At 33.9% G+C, this 21,478-nt stretch overlaps 1 protein-coding gene across 10 annotated transcripts in view; it reads right to left on the minus strand.

The window, feature by feature from the left end:
• ARB2A (ARB2 cotranscriptional regulator A) overlaps positions 1-21,478 on the minus strand; it is a 427,541-nt gene that overhangs the window by 241,423 nt on the left and 164,640 nt on the right. For all 10 annotated transcript variants that reach the window (XR_016392455.1, XM_089908385.1, XM_022592751.3 and 7 more), the window contains one exon: positions 13,607-13,825. Coding sequence is in view for 9 of the 10 variants with exons in the window: in XM_089908385.1 (XP_089764511.1) it covers positions 13,607-13,825 (219 nt within the window). In the remaining variant the exon portion in view is untranslated. The remainder of the gene's footprint in view (positions 1-13,606; positions 13,826-21,478) is intronic.

Genomic DNA, 21,478 nt, shown 5'->3' on the forward strand with positions numbered 1-21,478 from the left:
GTAACAATTGACACTGCAGGAATACAAAGGATCATAAGAGATTACTACAAGCAACCATATGCCAGTAAAATGGACAACCTGGAAGAAGTGGACCAATTCTTAGAAAACTACAACCTTCTGAGACTGAACCAGGAAGAAATAGAAAATATAAACAGACCAATCACAAGCACTGAAACTGAAACTGTGATTAAAAATCTTCCAACCAACAAAAGCCCAGGGCCAGATGGCTTCACAGGCAAATTCTATTAAACATTTAGAGAAAAGCTAACACCTATCCTTCTCAAACTCTTCGAAAATATAGCAGAGGGAGGAACACTCCCATACTCATTCTACGAGGCACCCATCACTCTGATACCAAAACCAGACAAAGATGTCACCAAAAAAAGAAAACTACAGGCCAGTATCTCTTATGAATACAGATGCAAAAATCCACAACTAAATACTAGCAAACAGGATCCAACAGCATATTAAAAGGATCATACACCATGAACAAGTAGGGTTTATCGCAGAGGTGCAAGGATTCTTCAATATACGCAAATCAATGTGATACACCATATTAACAAATTGAAGGATTAGAAACAATACGATAATCTCAATATATGCAGAAAAAGCTTCTGACAAAATTCAATACCCATTTATGATAAAAACTCTGAGAAAGTAGGCATAGAGGGAACCTACCTCAACATAATAAAGGCCATATATGACAAACCCACAGCCACGTTGTTCTCAATGGTTAAAAACTGAAACCATTTCCACTAAGGTCAGGAACAAGACAAGGTTGCCCACTCTCACTGCCATTATTCAACACAGTCTGGAAGTTCTAGGCACAGCAATCAGAGAACAAAAAGGAATAAAAGGAATCCAAATTAGAAAAGAAGTAAAACTGTCACTGTTTACAGATGACATGACACTATACATAGAGATTCCTAAAGATGCTACCAGAAAACTATTAGAGCTCATCAATGAATTTGGTAAAGTAGCAGGATACAAATTAATGCACAGAAATCTCCTGCATTCCTACACACTAATGACGAAAAATCTGAAAGAGAAATTAAGGAAACACTCTCATTTACCAATTCAACAAAAAGAATAAAATACCTAGGAATAAACCTACCTAAGGAGACAAAAGACCTGTATGCAGAAAACTATAAGACACTGATGAAAGAAATTAAAGATGATACAAAGAGATGGAGAGATATACCATGTTCTTGGATTGGAAGAATCAACATTGTGAAAATGACTATACCACCTGAAGCAATCTACAGATTCAATGCAATCCCTATCAAACTACCACAGGCATTTTTCACAGAGCTAGAACAAAAAAATTCACAACTGGTTTGGAAACACAACAGACATCGAATAGCCAAAGCAATCTTGAGAAAGAAAAACAGAGCTGGAGGAATCAGGCTCCCAGACTTCAGACTATAGTACAAAGATACAGTAATCAAGACAGTATGGTACTGTCACAAAAACAGAAATATAGATCAATGGAACTGGATAGAAAGCCCAGAGATAAACCCACGTATATATGGTCACCTTATCTTTGATAAAGGAGGCAAGAAAATACAATGGAGAAAAGACAGCCTCTTCAATAAGTGGTGCTGGGAAAACTGGACAGCTACATGTAAAAGAATGAAATTAGAACACTCCGTAACACCATACACAAAAATAAACTCAAAATGGATTAAAGACCTAAATGTAAGGCCAGACACTATAAAACTCTTAGAGGAAAACATAGGAAGAACACTCTATGACATAAATCACAGCAAGATTCTTTTTGACCCACCTCATGGAGAAATGAAAATAAAGCCAAAAATAAACAAACAGGACCTAATGAAATTTAAAAGCTTTTGCAGAGCAAAGGAAACATTAAAATGAAAAGAAAACCCTCAGAATAAGAGGAAATATTTGCAAATGAAGCAACTGACAAAGGATTAATCTCCAAAATATACAAGGAGCTCATGCAGCTCAATATCAAAAAAATAAACAACCTAAGCTAAAAATGGGCAGAAGACCTAAATAGACATTTCTCCAAAGAAGATATACAGATTGCCAACAAACACATGAAAAGATGCTCAACATCACTAATCATTAGAGAAATGCAAATCAAAACTACAATGAGGTATCACCTCACTCTGGTCAGAATGGCCATCATCAAAAAATCTAGAAACAATAAATGCTGGAGAGGGTGTGGAGAAAAGGGAACACTCTTGCACTGCTGGTGGGAATGTGAATTGGTACAGCCGCTATGGAGAACAGTATGGAGGTTCCTTAAAAAACTAAAAATAGAACTACCATATGACCCAGCAATCCCACTACTGGGCATATACCCTGAGAAAACTATAATTCAAAAAGAGCCATGTACCACAGCGTTCACTGCAGCATTATTTACAATAGCCAGGACATGGAAGCAACCTAAGTGTCTATCGACAGATGATTGGATAAAGAAGATGTGGCACATATATACAATGGAATATTACTCAGCCATAAAAAGAAACAAAATTGAGTTATTTGTAGTGAGGTGGATGGACCTAGAGTCTGTCATACAGAGTGAAGTCAGAAAGAGAAAAACAAATACCATATGCTAACACACATATATGGAATCTGGAAAAAAAAAAAGGTTCTGATGAACCTAGGGGCAGGACAGGAATAAGGACACAGATGTAGAGAATGGACTTGAGGACACGGGGAGGGGGAAGGGTAAGCTGCGACGAAGTGAGAGAGTGGTATGGAGTTGTATACACTACCAAATGTAAAATAGATAGCTAGTGGGAAGCAGCTGCATAGCACAGGGAGATCAGCTCAGTGCTTTTCGACCACCTAGATGGGTGGGATAAGGAAGGTGGGAGGAAGATGCAAGAGGGAGCGGATATGGGGATATACATATGCATATAGCTGATTCACTTTGTTATACAGCAGAAACTAACACAACACTGTGAAGCAATTATAGTCCAATAAAGATGTTAAAAAAATATGTAAGGGTGTCTTACCCTCAAGGAGAGTATGTGGGTCACAAATTCTACACCCAATATATCTAACCATTGTAATCCTCTAAGTACGGTCTTTGAATAAACTGTTGCATGTGGGAAATACTATTCTGATTACAGCAATTGCCTGCAATCCAAGAAAGATTCATTTATCCTTTCACTCATGTATATATATTTCACATACACACAGAGAAATCTTAGAGAATCAGTTGTAGGAAATGTTCATTATTGGCAATGTAGTATAGTGGGAAAAACAGAGGCTTTGCAGTCAGACAGACTTGGGCTCAAACCTTGGTTTAGTTACTCTTATTAGATATGTAACTATGAGTAAGTCTATTTACATTTCTGAGTCTCATTTAAGGATCCGTAAAGTCAGGGTAATACATAAGACAATTATGAGGATTACACGAACAAACAAATGATGACAGCTACTTCTAACTATACAAATGGATGCACAAGGGGGGAAGGAGTTGGGGTCAGAGGGTCTTAAATTGCCCCCTTTTCCCAAGAAGGGGGTGGAAGTTGTGAACATGACCAAAGTGATTCATGATCAAAGCCAAATAGAAGCATGGTGAATCCAATTGTATTTTAGACAGTTACTGTCAAATGTTTTCTTAGACAAGAAATAAGAGGAACCCAATTTGAAGAGCTAAGATGAGCATGGCTTCACAAATGGAAAGAGAGTCAATGACAGGTGCAAGTGGACTGTAAATCAACGATATTACATACAATAACTCTAACTAATATTTACTGAGTGAATACTATTTGCAAAATCCAGTACACACGTTGCCAAACACCAGAAACCCAGTTCTTAACTACTCTAGAATCATTCTAATGCAAAGTAAAGAAAACATAAAACAGGAAGACAGCACCAGTAACAGAGAGATAGCACCAGTAAAGAACAAGTAGAATATGGTAATAAAATAGACCCCAGCTGGATAGCAGGGATAAATATTTAAGCTTTCCTGGGAAGCAAGAGGCCACTCATTTTAGGGAAAAGAAGGGAATGAAAGCTATAGTTGCTAAAACCCAAAATGGGCATGTGATTCTCCAGGGTCTTTTATTTTTGGGGAAGAGCAGTAGAAAACAAATTCTAAATCCTCAAATTCCACTGACCTGGTCACTGTGGACTTGACATGTTAGTTTCAATGAAGGGGGATGGCACGGGGCAGAGAACAGGTGAAGCAGTCTAGACATAATGCTCACTGAGTCCAGATGAGAAAAGTTCAAACTGGATAGCACCAAATGCCTTAATAAACCAGTCCTACTCTGTTCTAGTTTCTCTATTTCAGGTTATATAGCTGCTCATATTGTTCTAGTTTTATACTGACTAAAACAAGAACTGAAAAAAAAATGGTTCTTATCCTAATCTAAACTGCTTGCTTTTGTTGATTCTACGCTTACTCCAGAAAAGAGATGTAGACCAATGGTTCTAGAAATGTGGTCAGCAAACATCTGGGGTTTCCAGAGACCCTTTCAGGGGGTCTGCATAATAATAATAAGACATTATTTGTCTTTTTCACTGTGTTGGCATTTGCATTAACAGCTGAAAACAATGGAGAATAAAACTGTTGTGAATTAGCACAGATCACTGTAGCGGTTCTAAACTCTAGTAGTCATTGTATTATTCACTACCATATACTCAGGGGAAAAGAAAGAAAGTTTGCTTAAAGATGTTGATGAAGCAGAAAAACTACTTTTATTAAATCTCAACCCCTGAGCATATGTCTGTTTAATATTCTGAGTGATGAATAGAAGGAACGCATAAAGCACCTGCAAACCAAATTATGTTATGATGGTTGTCTGGAGAAAAACTAGTTGTACAATTAATTGAGTTGTGAGCTAAAGCAGCCACTTTTTTAATGGAACACCATCTTTACTTGTAAGACTGAGAAACAAACTATGATTCAGATTTGGGCATTTGGAAGCCATTTTCTTGAAAATGAACAAAGCCTGACAGTTTAAGGAAAACAACTGACAATATTTGTCGCTAATGATAAAAATTGAGCTTTCTTGATAAAATTAAAATTTTGGGCAACTTGTACACTCCTTGATAAGCTTGATAGTTTTTCAATTCTTAAAAGCTTTGTGGATGAGATTGGTAGCAACAGTAATAGATAGGAATTTTTGATACTACATAATAAAATATGTCAACATTTGGAAGATCTGTATAGCTCAGTGAAACAATATTTTCCAAATGACCAATACAAGATGTTATAAAGTCATTCATGGGTAAAAGATCCATTCAAAGTACAACAAAGACCAATGGATTTCCATAAAACAGAGTATGCAATTCTCACTGATGTGTTTTAGATTCACACAGCAACTAATCCTTAAGAAACGATTACCTTTTGTTGAATGTTGGTATAGCATCGAAGAAGAATATATATAATTATCTGAAAAACCTTTTAGGGGCTTCCCTTGGTGGCGCAGTGGTTGAGAGTCCACCTGCCGATGCAGGGGACACGGGTTCGTGCCCCGGTCCGGGAAGATCCCACATGCCGCGGAGCGGCTGGGCCCGTGAGCGGACTTTTTTTTTTTTTTTGCAGTGTGCGGGCCTCTGACCGTTGTGGCCTCTCCCGTTGTGGAGCACAGGCTCCGGACGCGCAGGCTCAGCGGCCATGGCTCACGGGCCCAGCCGCTCCGCGGCATGTGGGACCTTCCCGGACCGGGGCACAAACCCGTGTCCCCTGCATCGGCAGGCGGACTCTCAACCACTGCGCCACCAGGGAAGCCCAACACTCCTTCTTTATACAAATGCATATTTGTGTGAAGCCAAATTTTCTTCATAAATGTCAATAAAGACAATATATCACAAGATGAATGTAGGAATTCAGCTGTCTTTTATTAAGCCAAACATTAAAGAGACTTTTTAAAAATGTCACACATCTCACTATGTGTTTTTTGTTTTGGAAAATATACTTATTTCTCATAAAAATATGTTATTTATGTCATCATATAATAGGTTTATTAGTTATTTTAAAATAAATATTTAAAAATTTCTCAGGTTTAATTCTTTTTATGGAAAATATCAGTAGATGTAACCCATATAACAAAAACCCTTTAGTGACCTTAATAATGTTTAAGCATTTGAAAAAGGGTCCTGAGACCAAAAGGTTTGAGAAGCACTGAATGTAAACTAATTGGGAGAGATGTCATCTGGCCGTAATTCTCTCCATATTTCCTAAGGGAAATGGAATAAGGAGGGAGAAGAAAGGAAAGGGGATATACTGAATAGTAGGTATCCCACTGGCTGTTTTCATACACATTAATTTACCTCATTCATTCCATACAACAGCCTAATAGCTATGAATATCCCTATTTTACAGATGAAGAAACTGAAACTCAGAGAGGAGAGGTGACTTGCCTAAAGTCACAGCTTGTAAGCGAGAGAATTAAGGTTACACAGCATGCACCTTTTTGATCCTAAAGTTCTTATTCTTTCCACTACCTTATATTTATGGCAGAATCCCCCCACTAAAATTTGTCAGTGGCCAATCTAAACCCCTAAATGCAGAGCTTTGGTCTTTTCTGTAATTTCTGTTATAAATCTAAATATCTAACTATTTTACTTATTTCTAATTCTTCATTTTGACTTGTTTTTAACCACATCCAAAGAATGCTTGGTAGACTTAAAAATGGCTGTTAGTTGAATTTAGAGAACAATACACTAATTTTCTGAGTGTTAGAGTTGTTTAGACATAATATACATAGTCTCACAGTTCTTTCAACCTCACGCTAGTCAATATAAAAGGGTAGATTTATATAGTGAAGGGTCTGTCTCTTTTGCTTTGTAGGTTCATGTTAGCAAGCATTTATTCAAATATGCATTCATCAAATATTTATTAAAAAATCTACTGTGTTTACTAGGCTTTGGTAACATGAAACATGAAAATACAAAGATTAATTTCTGATGATTTGAAATAGAATTATGGCCCTTTCAAAGCTTTACAATTTTATGGAAACCTTCTCTGTAATTAGGTTTGATCAGAGCTTCTCTTTTAAATGAAAACCTTAAAATGAAGAAACTAACGTATGCTTTAGTGAACACTTAATGATTATATTTTAATATTACTGTATTGAGTTCTTAGAAAATGCAAGTACTAATAACAATGATCTGCTGCAGGAAGGATGCATTCCAGCTTGCTTTCTACCATGTTAAAGGCACACTGGATGTTTGGAGGAAAGGTGAAAATTCATTTCAGGGGGAAATACACTAGGAAGTCTGAACTTAGCCACAGATCTAAGCCACATTTTCCAGCTGAACTACATCAATTAGCAAAGCTGATGTTTTGATCTCCTTCTGTCTGATTCCTATGCTATAGTGTTCACTGGGTTTCAAACCCAGGAGGGTAAGACAGGGGTATTATTTTGGTGCAAGGTACCAAAAGTTGCAAGGGGATTTTGAAATCGGATTCTTTCTCAATTGATTCTGAACTTGAGAGAAGACAGGATGGTATTTATTGGCCCAGAATTCCCAAGACTTCTATGTGTCAGATACTATGTTCACTTTATATATATTATTATCATTCCATTTTTCAGACAAAAAAACTGAGGCATAAGGAAGTTAACTTGTTTGAGGTGACGCTATATTAAGTGGAAGAGCTGAGATTCAAGCTCAGGTCTATCTGACTTTGCACTTCTAATCTCATCTCCACACTATCTCTCTGCAAAGGATATGATTCTAAATGTTATACAGGCACTAAAAATAGGAAATAAAAAGAGTTATTATCACAATCTGCCTTCAATGACTACAGGTTTTAAGTTTATTTGGAAAAAGGTAGATGTCTTAGAATATAGAAAATGTTTAAAATAATACATTCTTATATTGATTGTTCAGTTACTAGCTAAGTCTATTCATTTTTTCTTTCTAGTTATATTTTAAAAGATTTTGGGCTAAGGAAAAAAAAGGAAGAAAGAAAAAATATAGTGTGATTGGTGTCTTCAGTTTCTGAGGAAAACAAAATTCAATATGAACAGCAGCAGCCCCTGGTGGTCTAAGGGGAAAAACATAGTGTATCTATTATTATGGGGGTTGAAATATGTTTTTAAAAAGAATATATGTACATATTTAGCCATTTGACTCAGTTCTCAATCCAACACATTAAAAAACAGATGCTTTAAAAAATGATCTGTTGGCAAGATGCTTGTTAAAATTTTATCAGTTGAAATATTAAAATTCATTATGAATTAATTAACACATTATATAAAAATAAAATGTTTTTGTTTCATCGTTTTACAAAGTACTATACCAGTGGTGATTAACACTGGGAATTTTGTGTGTCTTGATGTGTGTTGCTCAAAAAGAAACTAAATTTATAGGATTACCACTAAATTGATGACATTTTCTGTCTGCACTCTTGAATTCAGTTGGCAGATGTTTCCGAGAACAAAAAGTTCCATCTTATTACAAAACATATTAAGCAGGTTTTCCTGCCAGGCATGTCTGACATGATGTTTATTGCCTAGACCAAATCAATCCCCTTAATAAGCCATAATATATGCCAGAAAGTACATTATTTCATAGTTAAGGAAAGTTGCCACATGAAAGACGAAGTATTTTGATCTCTCAAGCTCTGCTCCTAATGCATCAGAAATGTGCTACATAATCCAATAGTTAGTCACATCTATTTAGACTCATTTAGTAAGTAAAATAAAACTATACTTTGCTAATCTTAAAGTTTTAGGCCTGGATTCTACTTTATTTCTGCTGGTGTATACTAGGTATTTGCAAAAATTTCACAGGAGATTTTGGCTATTTACTGGATGCCAGAGAAAGAAAAGTCAAATACTTGAATATTCTAGGAAAATAAAATGGTTTCAGAGATTAAACAATCATTGAGTGAAATATAAGTGAGTTGAATTTGGTTGCTAAATCACTAGATAGAAATGACTTCCAGTGGCATCTGCACGGAAAAGAAGAGGTACAGAGGAGAAGAAAGGATATTTATTAGCCTTCAGCAATATTTTGGACATAGTCCAAGTCAGAGCACCAAAAACAGATTTTTTTAAAAGAAAGCTTCAGTTTATCAGAGCTAGCTGTTTCTGAACAATTGCAAAAATTCACATGAATGCTGAAAAAAATCAGTCAGAAAACTAGACACCAAATATCTTGCGTGTTAAGGAATAAGTTTTTTGATGGATGTCAACAAGCAATCAATCCATAAATATTTGAGTATCTTCAATGTGTAATGCCAGGCTCTGCCAAGATTCCTATTCTCTAAATGTCTCCTCCATATTTGGAATTTTCCTTCTGTGGCCATATGATCTCCCTTCCCCCTCCACTTCTAGTAGTTTTATTTTTTTTAACGTTCTAAGTCTAATCCCTCTACTTTACTTCCTATCACTACAGCCCACAACTAAGTTTCTTAGGGAAGATATATTCAAGCAATTCTAACACAATATTACATAGATCAGCATCAAATCACTTTTGCCCATATTCCACCTACATACTATAAAGTTCTTTTACTGATCTTCTTCCTTAGTCTGAATATTTGTCCTCTTATGCTGCAGTTTGATACCAGAATAACCCTCATTCCTATGCTGCAAGTCACATTATCTAGGTATCTCTAGACTAAGGCCTAGTCTTTTTGCTTTGGTCTCCTTCCAGGGGATTGGATCCTAGTGAGTAGATGTAGCATCAGTTCCTGACTTTTGTGCAGTATGCACTGTACTACTGTAAAAACTGGCTCCTATCTGCTTATTCATGAGGATTGATATGCAATTCCAAAATCTATAAAGCATGCTCAAAGGATTGTAGGGCTATAGTGGAAAGGCATGAAAGATAGATAATAATATTATGAGACAGAAGAGATAGCTCAAGATAGAACATGATAAATTCCATACAAGTTAACTAATCATGACAACTCCCAACAGTGTTAGTAAGGAGAGGTCGCTGAATATGATGGGTGTGGATGAGTGGGATTTCAGCTGGGCACTACAACATGGATAGAATCTGAATTAAGGGAAAGAACAGAAAAGCAAAGTTACAGATCCCATAAAGCACAAAGTGTATACAGGGTAGAGCAAGTACAATAGCCTGGCTGTACTCTTATGAGCAAGTGTGTAAAACAGAAATAGCAATAGGTTGGCATAAATATTTCCATTTTCATCCATAATTTTAGCATCATGATGACATAGCTAAAAAAGAAACTAGGGTATCTCACTTTTATATATTCAGATGAAAATGTATAGGTCAATCAAGGTATCAAATAAATCATGACAAACCGATTTTTTTTTTTTGCGGTACGCGGGCCTCTCACTGTTGTGGCCTCTCCCGTTGCAGAACACAGGCTCCGGACGCGCAAGCTCAGCGGTCATGGCTCACGGGCCCAGCCGCTCCGCGGCATGTGGGATCTTCCCGGACTGGAGCACGAACCCGTGTCCCCTGCATCGGCAGGCGGACTCTCAACCACTGCGCCACCAGGGAAGCCCCAAACCGATTTTTTATCATTAATTTTCAGAATGTCTTCTCAGTTACTGGATTGGGTAGGGGATCAACAATGTAATTTTTCTTCGTTTTGGTTTCTTTGAATGTTTCCTCACAGAAGATCAAGTAGTATACTTTAATAATGCAAGACATATTAGAAAAAGCAGTAGTAGTTTGGGGTTTTAATCCTGACTCTACCATCTTATTTATCAAATAAAAAATTATTATGAAGGCTCTGTTCTACAAATATTTATTATTATGTTTCTGTTCTAGGCTCTGGGTTACAGCAATGAAAAAAAACAGACTAAGTCCCTGCCCCATGGACCTTACGTTAAGAGCTATGTGACCTCAGGAAATTTACTAAGTATTGACTCTTAGTCTCCTCATCTGTAAAATGTGATCAGTATTACTGATCATATTAAATTTTTTAACACATTTTTGACTGGAGATGTATTGCGGCCACAGGCATTAGTTTTTGCAAAAATCCCCTGGTCAATGTGTTAACATTATTATTTATATATTATAAACATACTATAAATAAATTGTTTACTGACATTTACTAGTGTCCATTAAATGATAACTGGTCAAAAATCTATATAATCATCAAACGTAGTTTACTGTATCATATCATGCTTTTATTATAATTGGTTTAATTTTCATATTTCAGATACATATTTTATTTTCAACCAGTTAGAACAATGTGGTAAAGAGGAAAGAGAGCAAGAATCTACAGTAATCAGAAGCACTAGTTTTAACACTTAGTTCCATCATTTAGCAGTTATGTGATCCTAGACAAAAATGTACCATCTATGCATCAGTTTCTTTAACTATAAAATAAGGGTGAAATTATTTGATTTACCTGGCTCATGGGGTTGTTGCAAAGAATAGATGATTGATTTCAAAATGTAAATGGTTAAGAAGTATATAAATAAAAGTTAATTCATCCTCATCACATACATGCTCTGTGTCTGAAAATTACAAATACATATTTGGAGATATGTAGAGGAAAGGAGAGTACTAGAAGTCACTTCTTGAGTGGATCAAAATTACCTAAGGATTAAGGCACCTGACACAAGATGAACCATTATTCTCTTTCCCACTACAGGATCATCATGCCTTACTATCTAGAAGTATGTTTGAAGAGTGTCAGCTTAGCTCTGCTATTTTGCACAATTCTGGAAGATTTTAAGAGAAAGGGTGTTTATTAAGAAAAATAACATTCATAACTAAGATTATCATGTATAAAGCTGTGTTATCTACATGAGTCTATTTTTGTCTCTTAGTGTTTTCAATGAAAACCTAGACGAGTGAAATGGGACAAGAAAGAAAGAGGCAAAAAGACATGATAAGAAGTAAAAATAGCAGGTGTAGAAGAGATAAAACAAAGAAAAAAAGACAAAGGGAAACGTAGATCTTAATGAAGCGACATAAAAATATTTTTTTCCCTTGGTACAAGAAAAAAATAGATGCAGAAATAAACAAAACAGACGTGAAAAAAGAATAAAGAAAATGCACACATACAAGAGAACAAAAGAGAAAAATTAAAGCAATAGTGACATGATAAAGAGAAAATAGAAGAGAAATAAAATTTAAAAGACAGATGTCAGAAATAGATGATTAATCTGTACATATCATAGGCAAATAAAAGAAACTGTTTAAGAAGTAAAAAACTTAATACGCAAAATCACTTTTTGTTTGCATTTTACATAGAAAACTGAATATTGCGAGTGATTTGTATATTTCAAAAACTTACACAATTCATTTTTGGAATCCAGATATAAGGGGGAATTTTTTTTTTAATTCTATCTTAAGATGGTGGTTGACAGACTGGATCATATTAATTAGGAAGCTCAGGACAGCCAATAGAGAAGAAGGTGACATCAGGACCCTGATGCAGTCATGGCAAAGAAAGGCAGTAATATAACTACATGAACAAGCTACTTATGAATTCCAAATCTAATCATTGTTTTTGTTTCTCAAACAATATATTAAATAGTGAGATGCTTTTCAGAAATTTAAATATTGTAATCTGCCTAACTTTTGCTTGATTCATTGTATGACACGCTTTAGGTAGTCTTGATCTGGATATATTTTGGGAGGTCCTGAGAATTGATATGCTGCTTAACTGTCCTTACTCAACAGACTGACCTATAATCAAATGTGTTGAATGTTTGGAGTACAATTCCCAAAAGTATAGCGATTATGCCATGAACTAGAAGTAAAATAAAGAAAATAACTTATAAAGCTACATATTTTGCCTCAAAGGTGGTATGAAATATTTTATTAATGAATTTTAAAGTAAATGTAAAAATAGCTCAAGTTGAATAATCTGAAACTTTATTACTATCTCACAGTATAATTTATAAAATGTTAAATTGTCTATATTTAAATGTTCTGAATTGCTCACTTTTGAAGAACATATCAATTTACTATTTTACTTACCCAATAGCATTTTGGACATACTGTACTATTAAATTATATTTCTAGCACCCATAATAAGGGCTTTGAAAATTGCATGAATCTGTCACATATATATAATGCACAGTGGTATATCAAGCAGAATGTGTCAAAGGGCAAATAAAATTGTTTGTGCCCCCTATAGAATTAGAATTCCTTGGGCAGCACTGCTATAACGATCCCATGCGGCTAGCATTACAAAGTGCAAAGGTTCACTGGATAAGAAAAGAGCAAAGGACAGAGTTCCCTCATTACACTATTCCTAAACTATTCTAGCTTAAATATTTATTAAGATATTAATTACTCTTCCTCCCTCCATCAGCCTTCAGAAGTTAGGCTGAGAAACTGTGGATGGATGGTTGCTCATAGGAAAACAATGCATTAAAACTATAACCACCCAAGACGAAGACTGATGTTTGTACAGTGCATTATTAATTGATTTTGAGACTTAAATAAAATATCACACTGAAATAAGAATGTGTTTTGTTACTTTGAATAAAAAACAGAAAACATTTCAAATAACACCCTTGGGAAATAAATCTTTAAAAATTAACACTTAAAAAAATAAAGTAATTTAAGAAAATAAATTATAAATAAAGAAAAGGAATGTAAAATTGCTTAGAACAGGTCTGAACATATGGAAGATTTTCAATAAATGTTAGTTGCTGTTGTGGTTTAAAAAAAAAGGAAAAGGAAATAATGAAGGAAAGTAATGATCTTGCTTATTACTTACTCTGATATACAACTGCATCATTTCTTTTTCCCTTTGGGGGTTACGATACTTCTCGTAGAAATCACGTCGCTTCTTTGTTTCTTTAGAGACTTTATCTTTTCTTTCCCGTTTTTCTGCTGGTTCATCTGAACTATCAGAAGATGATTGTACATGTATCTTCGGCTTTTCTACTTCGATATAGTTTTCATTGGGATTCAGTACTATTACTCCATATCCTTCCTGTTTTGAAAGCAAAAAAGGCAGCATAATTTAATATTAGAAATCATTACAATTCATAAAAACGTTCTTAAAATCTCAGTGATTTAATATAGTTACATATTCACTAAAATATTCCTTTATAATATAGTTTTAATTTCTCCAACAGAAAGTGATTTAAAATTATGTATTGTGTATAGAAATAAGCATAGACTGTCTATAAGATCCAAAAGACATAATTGTAACACATTAAAATAATAAAGCTTAAATTAAAAAAGTACTAGATCTCCCAGAACCCCCAAAATGATTCAAATAAATTATCAAATAGCAAGTACACTTTCAAACCACGTTAATATTTATAATACATATTTTGAGAAAATAACCTCTTTGAAATTGAAGTTTACAGTTCCAACCACATTTTGCTGGATTTCTGTTCCTTTCCAACTGCACTTTAATAGTATTTTTTATTTGTTTGAACTTAAAAAAAGAATAAGCAATTAAAGAGGAGTAAACAGCCTACAGATTTACATGTCTTTATTATCAGGAACACAGAATGTCTACCTATGCATATTGGAGTTTTTTCACCTCTCTTCTTTCAGGAAGGCACACAAATCACAAAACAAAATAATGTCTTACTGTAATGTATGGAACCAAGTTTTTAATCCTGAAATTTATTTTTCAACTACCATAAAAATTTCTCTTTATTAAGAACTAGTACCAGGAAACAAGTTCCAGAATTTAAAATACAGCTTATTGAGCTATTATACTTTTTTTAAAGTTTTAAAAACATGTTTTCCTGTCTGACTTAATTCTAGCAAGGCAAACCTTTCTATAGTTATAATTAAAGAAACTTTTGGCATTTATATTGTAACTGATGGAATAATCTAACCATGAGAAAATAGAGAAGGATAAACAATTACCACTGACAAGCCACACAAATTTTTGAAGCTATTTATATCTTGTCTTTTCTATTCAATTCTGTACTGTGGGTGCCCCTATTTTGTCTGGTAAAATCTTGTAAGGTCATACTTAAAACATGTGTTATATTATGTTTAAAAAATAAGAGCTCTTAAAAATAAAGCTTAAAAAATTCTCATCCTTACTAAAAAAAAAAAAAGTACATACTTTTCCCAAAACTGTAAGTGTAGAATCTTCTACATCAAGTTTAAATTTAATTGTTTTTTGCCAAACCAAACATATGATAATTTAAAAAAAAACTGAGAGCAGTAATACAAGCCAATATTAAGACTCAATTGTCCTTATTTTTAAATATGCTACATTGCTACACATTGTTGGCTTTTCTAATAGTTGATTTCACAAACTACATACAAACTTCATTGGGATTGTTTCAGTTTCCCCCCAATCAGTTGATATTATTGTCTAAAACCATGATATGGTTTGGAGATTTTCAAGATCACTGAAGTTTTGATTTTAGTGATAGGGCTGTTAATTAAGATACACATATGAAAACTACATAATAATATATACCAAACTGATAAACAAAATACCACATATTCCTCAATATGTGTTTAAATAAAACCTTTCATACCTTGTTCATGAAAGGCTTATAAAACACTTCACAAATTTTTTAATTTAAATGTTCATTAACAAAACACAAGACAAGATCGTTTTTTTTAAGTTTCTTAGCTGGCAAGTCAAAGTTTTACCAACAAAAGATATTTTATTTGGTTCTGCTTTATTCTAATCTGTATAGCTATTCAAAAGTCTTGTAATTCATTGTGATCACTGTCAGGTAGACATATTGTCACTCGGTGATTTTCTACAGTTGGACACACTTGACTAGTTATTAAAATCACATTTGAAGGAAGTTCCTACCCCTCTTCCTTGTGCCTCTTACAACTTTTCACGCCCTTCTCAAATTTCAGCTATAACTTCTCCTCCCACCAAAAGTAAGTTAAAGAACACTGTTGCACTCTGCTAAACAGGCTGAAATAGAGGCATTCAGTACACTGCCTCTGGTGTAAGGAACATAGTCAAAAAAGGTCACCATAGGCCAAAAAGAAAATTGCCTCCTTACTAGATTCTGTACCGTGAGTAAGTGGTCTCCTGTCATGTTTCTTCCCTGCCTTCTTGAGTGAACTGAACTTTACACACACACACACACACACACACACACACACACACACAAAGCCTTTCATACTTACAAGAGTTAGGGTTAGAAAGACCAAAACAGAATCTTAGAGTTCTTAGAGATGAAAATAGTGATATATTACATTTTAATGATAATATGAAAAATTTCAAACTCAAGGTAACAAAGTGGGACTTTAATAAATTGATAAAACATGAACATCATCTTTGCACAATGAATAAACTCCAAATAAAGGTAAATTCTTTAGACAAAATTTATAGTCACCAAAAATGAGAAAGCTATCACCCTAGTTTATAATTTAATCACTAGAAATAATATTTGCATAATGCCAGATTTATTTGAGCAGAAGTTTTTACTTTAATTTTTGCAAATCATAGATTGAGAAATTATTGTGCCTACTTGATTTTAAATGAACTATGAAATTTGATATGTCCCATCTAAATAAGTATAAAAATCAGAAACACATAAATCATCAAAGTAGTAGTATTTCTCTAAGTTATCGATTATGTAACTGAAAATTACATGACTCATTTCTCCAATTTTATAAAGACATGATGTCAATTTTTCACCAAGGCATCAACAGATGAAAAATGATTCTATTTTTAAATCATGACTATATAAATCAATTAAATAATTTTTTATCATATAAATTTCAACAATGAATGCTTTTCTTTAAACATTTGATTTATTCAGAAAATATTTTATCATTTAGATATTTCATCTGCAAATTTAATTAATGGAATAACAATCAAAAATATTCAGGAACATTTTTTGTGGAAATGAGAGCTAATTTTAATAAATGTCTCTGTTGCAAATTCAATTACCATTCTGTAAAAAACTTACATTTTTCAAATAAAATTTTCCTGATAATTAATGCAATATTCACAGAGACCATTCATAACCATTTTATGAGTAGGAGAAAGCTGGAGCAACAAAATAAAGTTAACTATCCCACCTAAAGATATGTAGTAAAACTTCATCTGTTCCTCTTTTTCTCTGCCACGTGTAAACATTGTCCAAAAAATCCTTTTACATAATAAAGCTACAAAGAGTTTTTCCATGTTAACATTAACATATGTAAACTAAGGAGTCAAAGTAAATAGTCAGAGTAAACAAAGCAGACCACAAACCAGCAGTTAAATTTAACTGTTTTAAATAGAATGATATCAATTTATATCTTAAAAAAAGAGAATAAACACCATTTTAAAAATCAATTCTTTCTATCCCAAGTAACTCAATCAGTACACACAGAAATAAGTAAGAAGAGATCCTAGTTTAACCTTTAACAAATGTACCCATAAAGTTTTATAAAACTACTCTATAAAACCAGGTGTCAAATATAATATCATAAAAGAACTGTGCACTGCCACTCCAAAGGAGATCTCCATAATTAATGCTTAGAACATTAAACATTTTATATTGAAGTATTTTTAATTTAATTATTCCTTAAGCATGCTAAATTTCTCCTAAGATGAAAATTTTGGTCATTTCAAATGTACATGGAAAGTTCTGTTATCTTTACCAAGATAAAGTGATCAAACTGATTATCTAACATTCTACAACTAAATAAATAAAACTTCTGGCATCTTTTGTAATGATTCACCCAAATCAATTCCAATATCCAACATTTCAAGAGACAAAACATACATAAAGTTGTTAATTAACTCTTATGTTTGATCACACAGTCTAATAGAAGATCAAGGTGATCAAGAGGACAGATATTGGTAAAAGTAAGCTTTAGCTCTTTAATTTACCTCATCCTATTTTCTACCCTTTTGTAGCTATAACTATAGTTTCATTATTAAACCTGTGTTTATAAGGTATAAACCATGGGATCTTAATCAGAAACTCCCCAAATTTTACTGCTTGACGTAGCATTTTATTCATCACAGTGCTTGCTGTGATTTAAACAGAATACACAGGCCTCTGGGCCTCCTTTACTTTGAAGTCTATAGATGCACTTCCTAATAAATAATAGTTCATTTATCATTCAATCAACAAATGATGGCTTAGGTCGGGGTCTAGAACAGAGAGGTGATGCGAAACACAAAGAACCAAAGAGGAAATCTTGCTTAAGAAATTAAATCAGTACAGAAATGTACTTATGGAGAAGATTCTACAAATAGATAAAATTTTAAAATGCCTGGCCAGAAACAGAATGTACTTTTGACCCCAATGAAACCTTGCCAAAACTGAAGATTTATCTAAGTTAATTTGCCTATTAATTACCAATTATAAGGAAATCGGAAAATAGGAGCAAATTCTACATCTTTTCAAATCTCTTGTGGTTGGCTACATAAAAAATCAGCTGAAAGTACTCAGCTCTACATATTAACCTGCCAATACTGCCAAGCCACATGTGACCAAAGAGGTCAGGGGCCAGAGTAGAATCCTTTGACCTACGGAACTATCTGTTTTGGTCTTCAGGCAAGGCTCCGTAAGAGATCATTTTACACAGATTTATCAATCACATTTTTCACGTTCAGCATTCTATCTGCTTGGTTTGAAAGAAGATAGGTGCCCATCCTCAAGGGAAATGAAACCCAAAGTGTCTTATCTATAAACTACATCTACTACTGTCCATTCATCTTTTCTGAAAGATGTATGTTGTGTTTCTTCTCATCTTTTTCTCAAGAAGGGTATGTATATGTCACTGTTGCAACATCCTAGGTGCAACAGTGAGATGAGGTCATGACAACCAATCAGAAGTCACTAGTGAAGCGTTAAAGTAAACATAGCTGTTGGAGCTGCAGCTCTGCTTGAAAAATGCCCCCTCCATTATTTCAGCAATTTTCTCAAGACGTGACCTGGGACTGAAACGCCTGAAATGTCACTTGACTCTGTTTTGTGCTTCTTCCCAACTGCATTTAGGTAACAGCACCCTGCTAATATTTTGTAAAATGTCTGTCATGACCATGCTTTGACTTGTAGTTCCCTAAATTCTAATGTTGTGTTCCACGGTATAAAAATACCATAATGTGAACCAACACAGATTACCCAATAAGTTTCCAACTTCAAATAGCTCATCAAGTTAGTCAGTAAAAGAAAACATGCCACAAAAAGTTTTCGGAGGACCACCTGTTGTCTATTATTTTTACATAGCACTTACTCATAAATCATAACACAGGGTAATTAATCAACCTGTCAAAGAGAAGGTCAAAGGTTATATGGTAGAGTCAGAAGGTCATGCATGGGCTGATAGAGGTCAGGGTCACACTGCATTCCTCATTATCAAGTTGGGATGAGAGACGGCCCAAGCAAACAAAAGTGAAAGCAGATGGAGAAGAGAGTGGATAAAAAAAAAAAAGAAAAGAAAATTTCACAAACAAAAAGAAAAGTGAAAGAAGACTGTCTGCTGCTTTCAAGTAGAGAATAGAAGAGAAAAGAAATACACTGAAATGTGCTCAAAGAAGCTCAAGAACATAAAGAAACTACAGTTTCATTAATTAAATAAGTTGAATATAACTTTTCTTGGTCATTGTATTAGTGCACACTAAGCAATATTAGAAAATATATGTTTGTCATCTCTATACCTTCCCTAGCTAGTGTACCGGGATAAATTAAGGTAAATGCAAAGAGTTCCAAAGGATAAAGTACAATTACAAAAAAAACTTATTATAAGAGGGTTTTTTTCCCTTTAATATTGTTTCAGCATTATAACACAGATGCAAATAGTTTTAAGCCATAGGATAATTTTTGAGTATGCTACAAAGATATCCACAAACACAAATGCATCATAAAAGTCCTTTTGAATAACAAAACAGTTATAAAATATTCTATTATTACGCTGGCCTGAATTAGATGCAGAATACTGTGCAAAATTAGCTGTCACCCTTTGCTCAAAATCTTTGTTAATCTCATTTTGAATGTTTGCAGCTTTATCAACACATGCATCAATGTCAGCTCCTTGGTTACTGAACCGCTGTAGCTGGAAGAAGATATAATTAAAATGTTTTGGCACAGAAAAGGTGAAATTGTATCTTCCCTTGTTCCCTTAGGAGTCTGTAAAACATGAAGGATATATTGACAAACACACACCCTTGTCTCCGGTTCTGACATCAGGTCAACCAAGTGCTATTTATTTTAAAACATTTACTTTGCACTTACTCACATTATCACCTGCTCTGTTTCTAACTTTTCCTAGGCTTTAGAACGTAATGTTGCTTAAATATCACAAATTTCTTTTCTAATCTTCAATATCTTATTTATCAAAGCATTCCATAAATGTACAATAGCATTATAAAAACATTTACCATTCATTATAAATGGCAGAAATATGATTTAATACTACAGCATTATGAAATATTTTATATTCTTTGCTTCTCATTCTAATAAAAAAACACAAACATACATTAAACTAAAAGAAGTAACAAGTTACAACTGTTGCCCAGTCAGTGACAGATCAAAATGCCTAAGTGGATACAGGGAACCCTATGGACACACCTCCTTTATTACATGTTCCCAAGCCGACTTGAATGGACAAATTTATCTTATGAAATGTATGTTCTGCATGCTAGCTATGCCTTTATGGTTTAAAGAATTAAATGTTCTCTTAACTTATTAGCATTATAAAATTGTGTAAATACTGTAGCTATAGATGGTAGGCACATGGTCTTTCAAAATATCACTCTTACCCAATCATATACAATACAAACATATTGTTTTTAAGTTACTCTTAAAACCTGCTTACGAACTGCGGTACATAAATCATTTTATCTTAAAATATGTCACCTTTCTCTTCTATTCCCTCAATTAAAATAGCATGTGTAAAATATTTTTGTTGTTTTTTCAAGAATATATCAGTGCTTTGCTTGTGTTTCCGAAGTCCACTTGCAAGCATGAGGACATAATGAAAGATCCCAAGTATTCACTGAGTCAATCGTTCTTTAAACACTGATTTTACACAAGTATTTAATAAGCAGCTACTATCTACCAAGCACTATGCTAGGTACAGTGCTATACTTATGGTCACCTTTCATTTTAAGATATTTCCACTCAGTAGAAAATTCCAAATCATAATTAAGTACAAATTCCTAAAATTTCTACATGAAGCCATGTTATTCTTCAATAGGAAGAGGAATATGAAAAGCAAAAAAAAAAGAAAAAAGCATTATAAAATATTTCTAAAGCCAATCTAGCTAGACTTTCAAGGATAGTAATCATAAATACTAAGCTGTGTTTGTGGTTTGTGTTACGAGTATTATTTAAACTTACTCCATCACAAGGAAAGTGTACCTCTTAGGAATGTGTGTGTGTGTGTGTGTTTGTGTGTACATGCACATTGTATATACATCCAGATATTTTAACAAATAAAACCATTTCATAATCGAAGGGAAAATCTTTTAAACACATCTACCTCTTAACAAACAGGTGCAACTGAGTACAGCTATGAATTCCCCTTCCCACAGTGACCTATGTCAGAAGATCTTCTCATACTTCTTCTGCTAAATAATTTAATTACTTATGAGTTATGGTTTCTTTGTAACCTTTTAAATGACTAACTCATTAAAATGCAAAAATATGCAAAACATGATGTCACCGGGTCAAACAGCTGTGTTGGTAAAATT

The sequence above is a fragment of the Delphinapterus leucas genome, chromosome 3, assembly GCF_059928025.1.
Source record: "Delphinapterus leucas isolate spDelLeu-1000000601 "Yukka" chromosome 3, BTC_Dleu_Yukka2, whole genome shotgun sequence".
Lineage (NCBI taxonomy): Eukaryota > Metazoa > Chordata > Mammalia > Artiodactyla > Monodontidae > Delphinapterus > Delphinapterus leucas.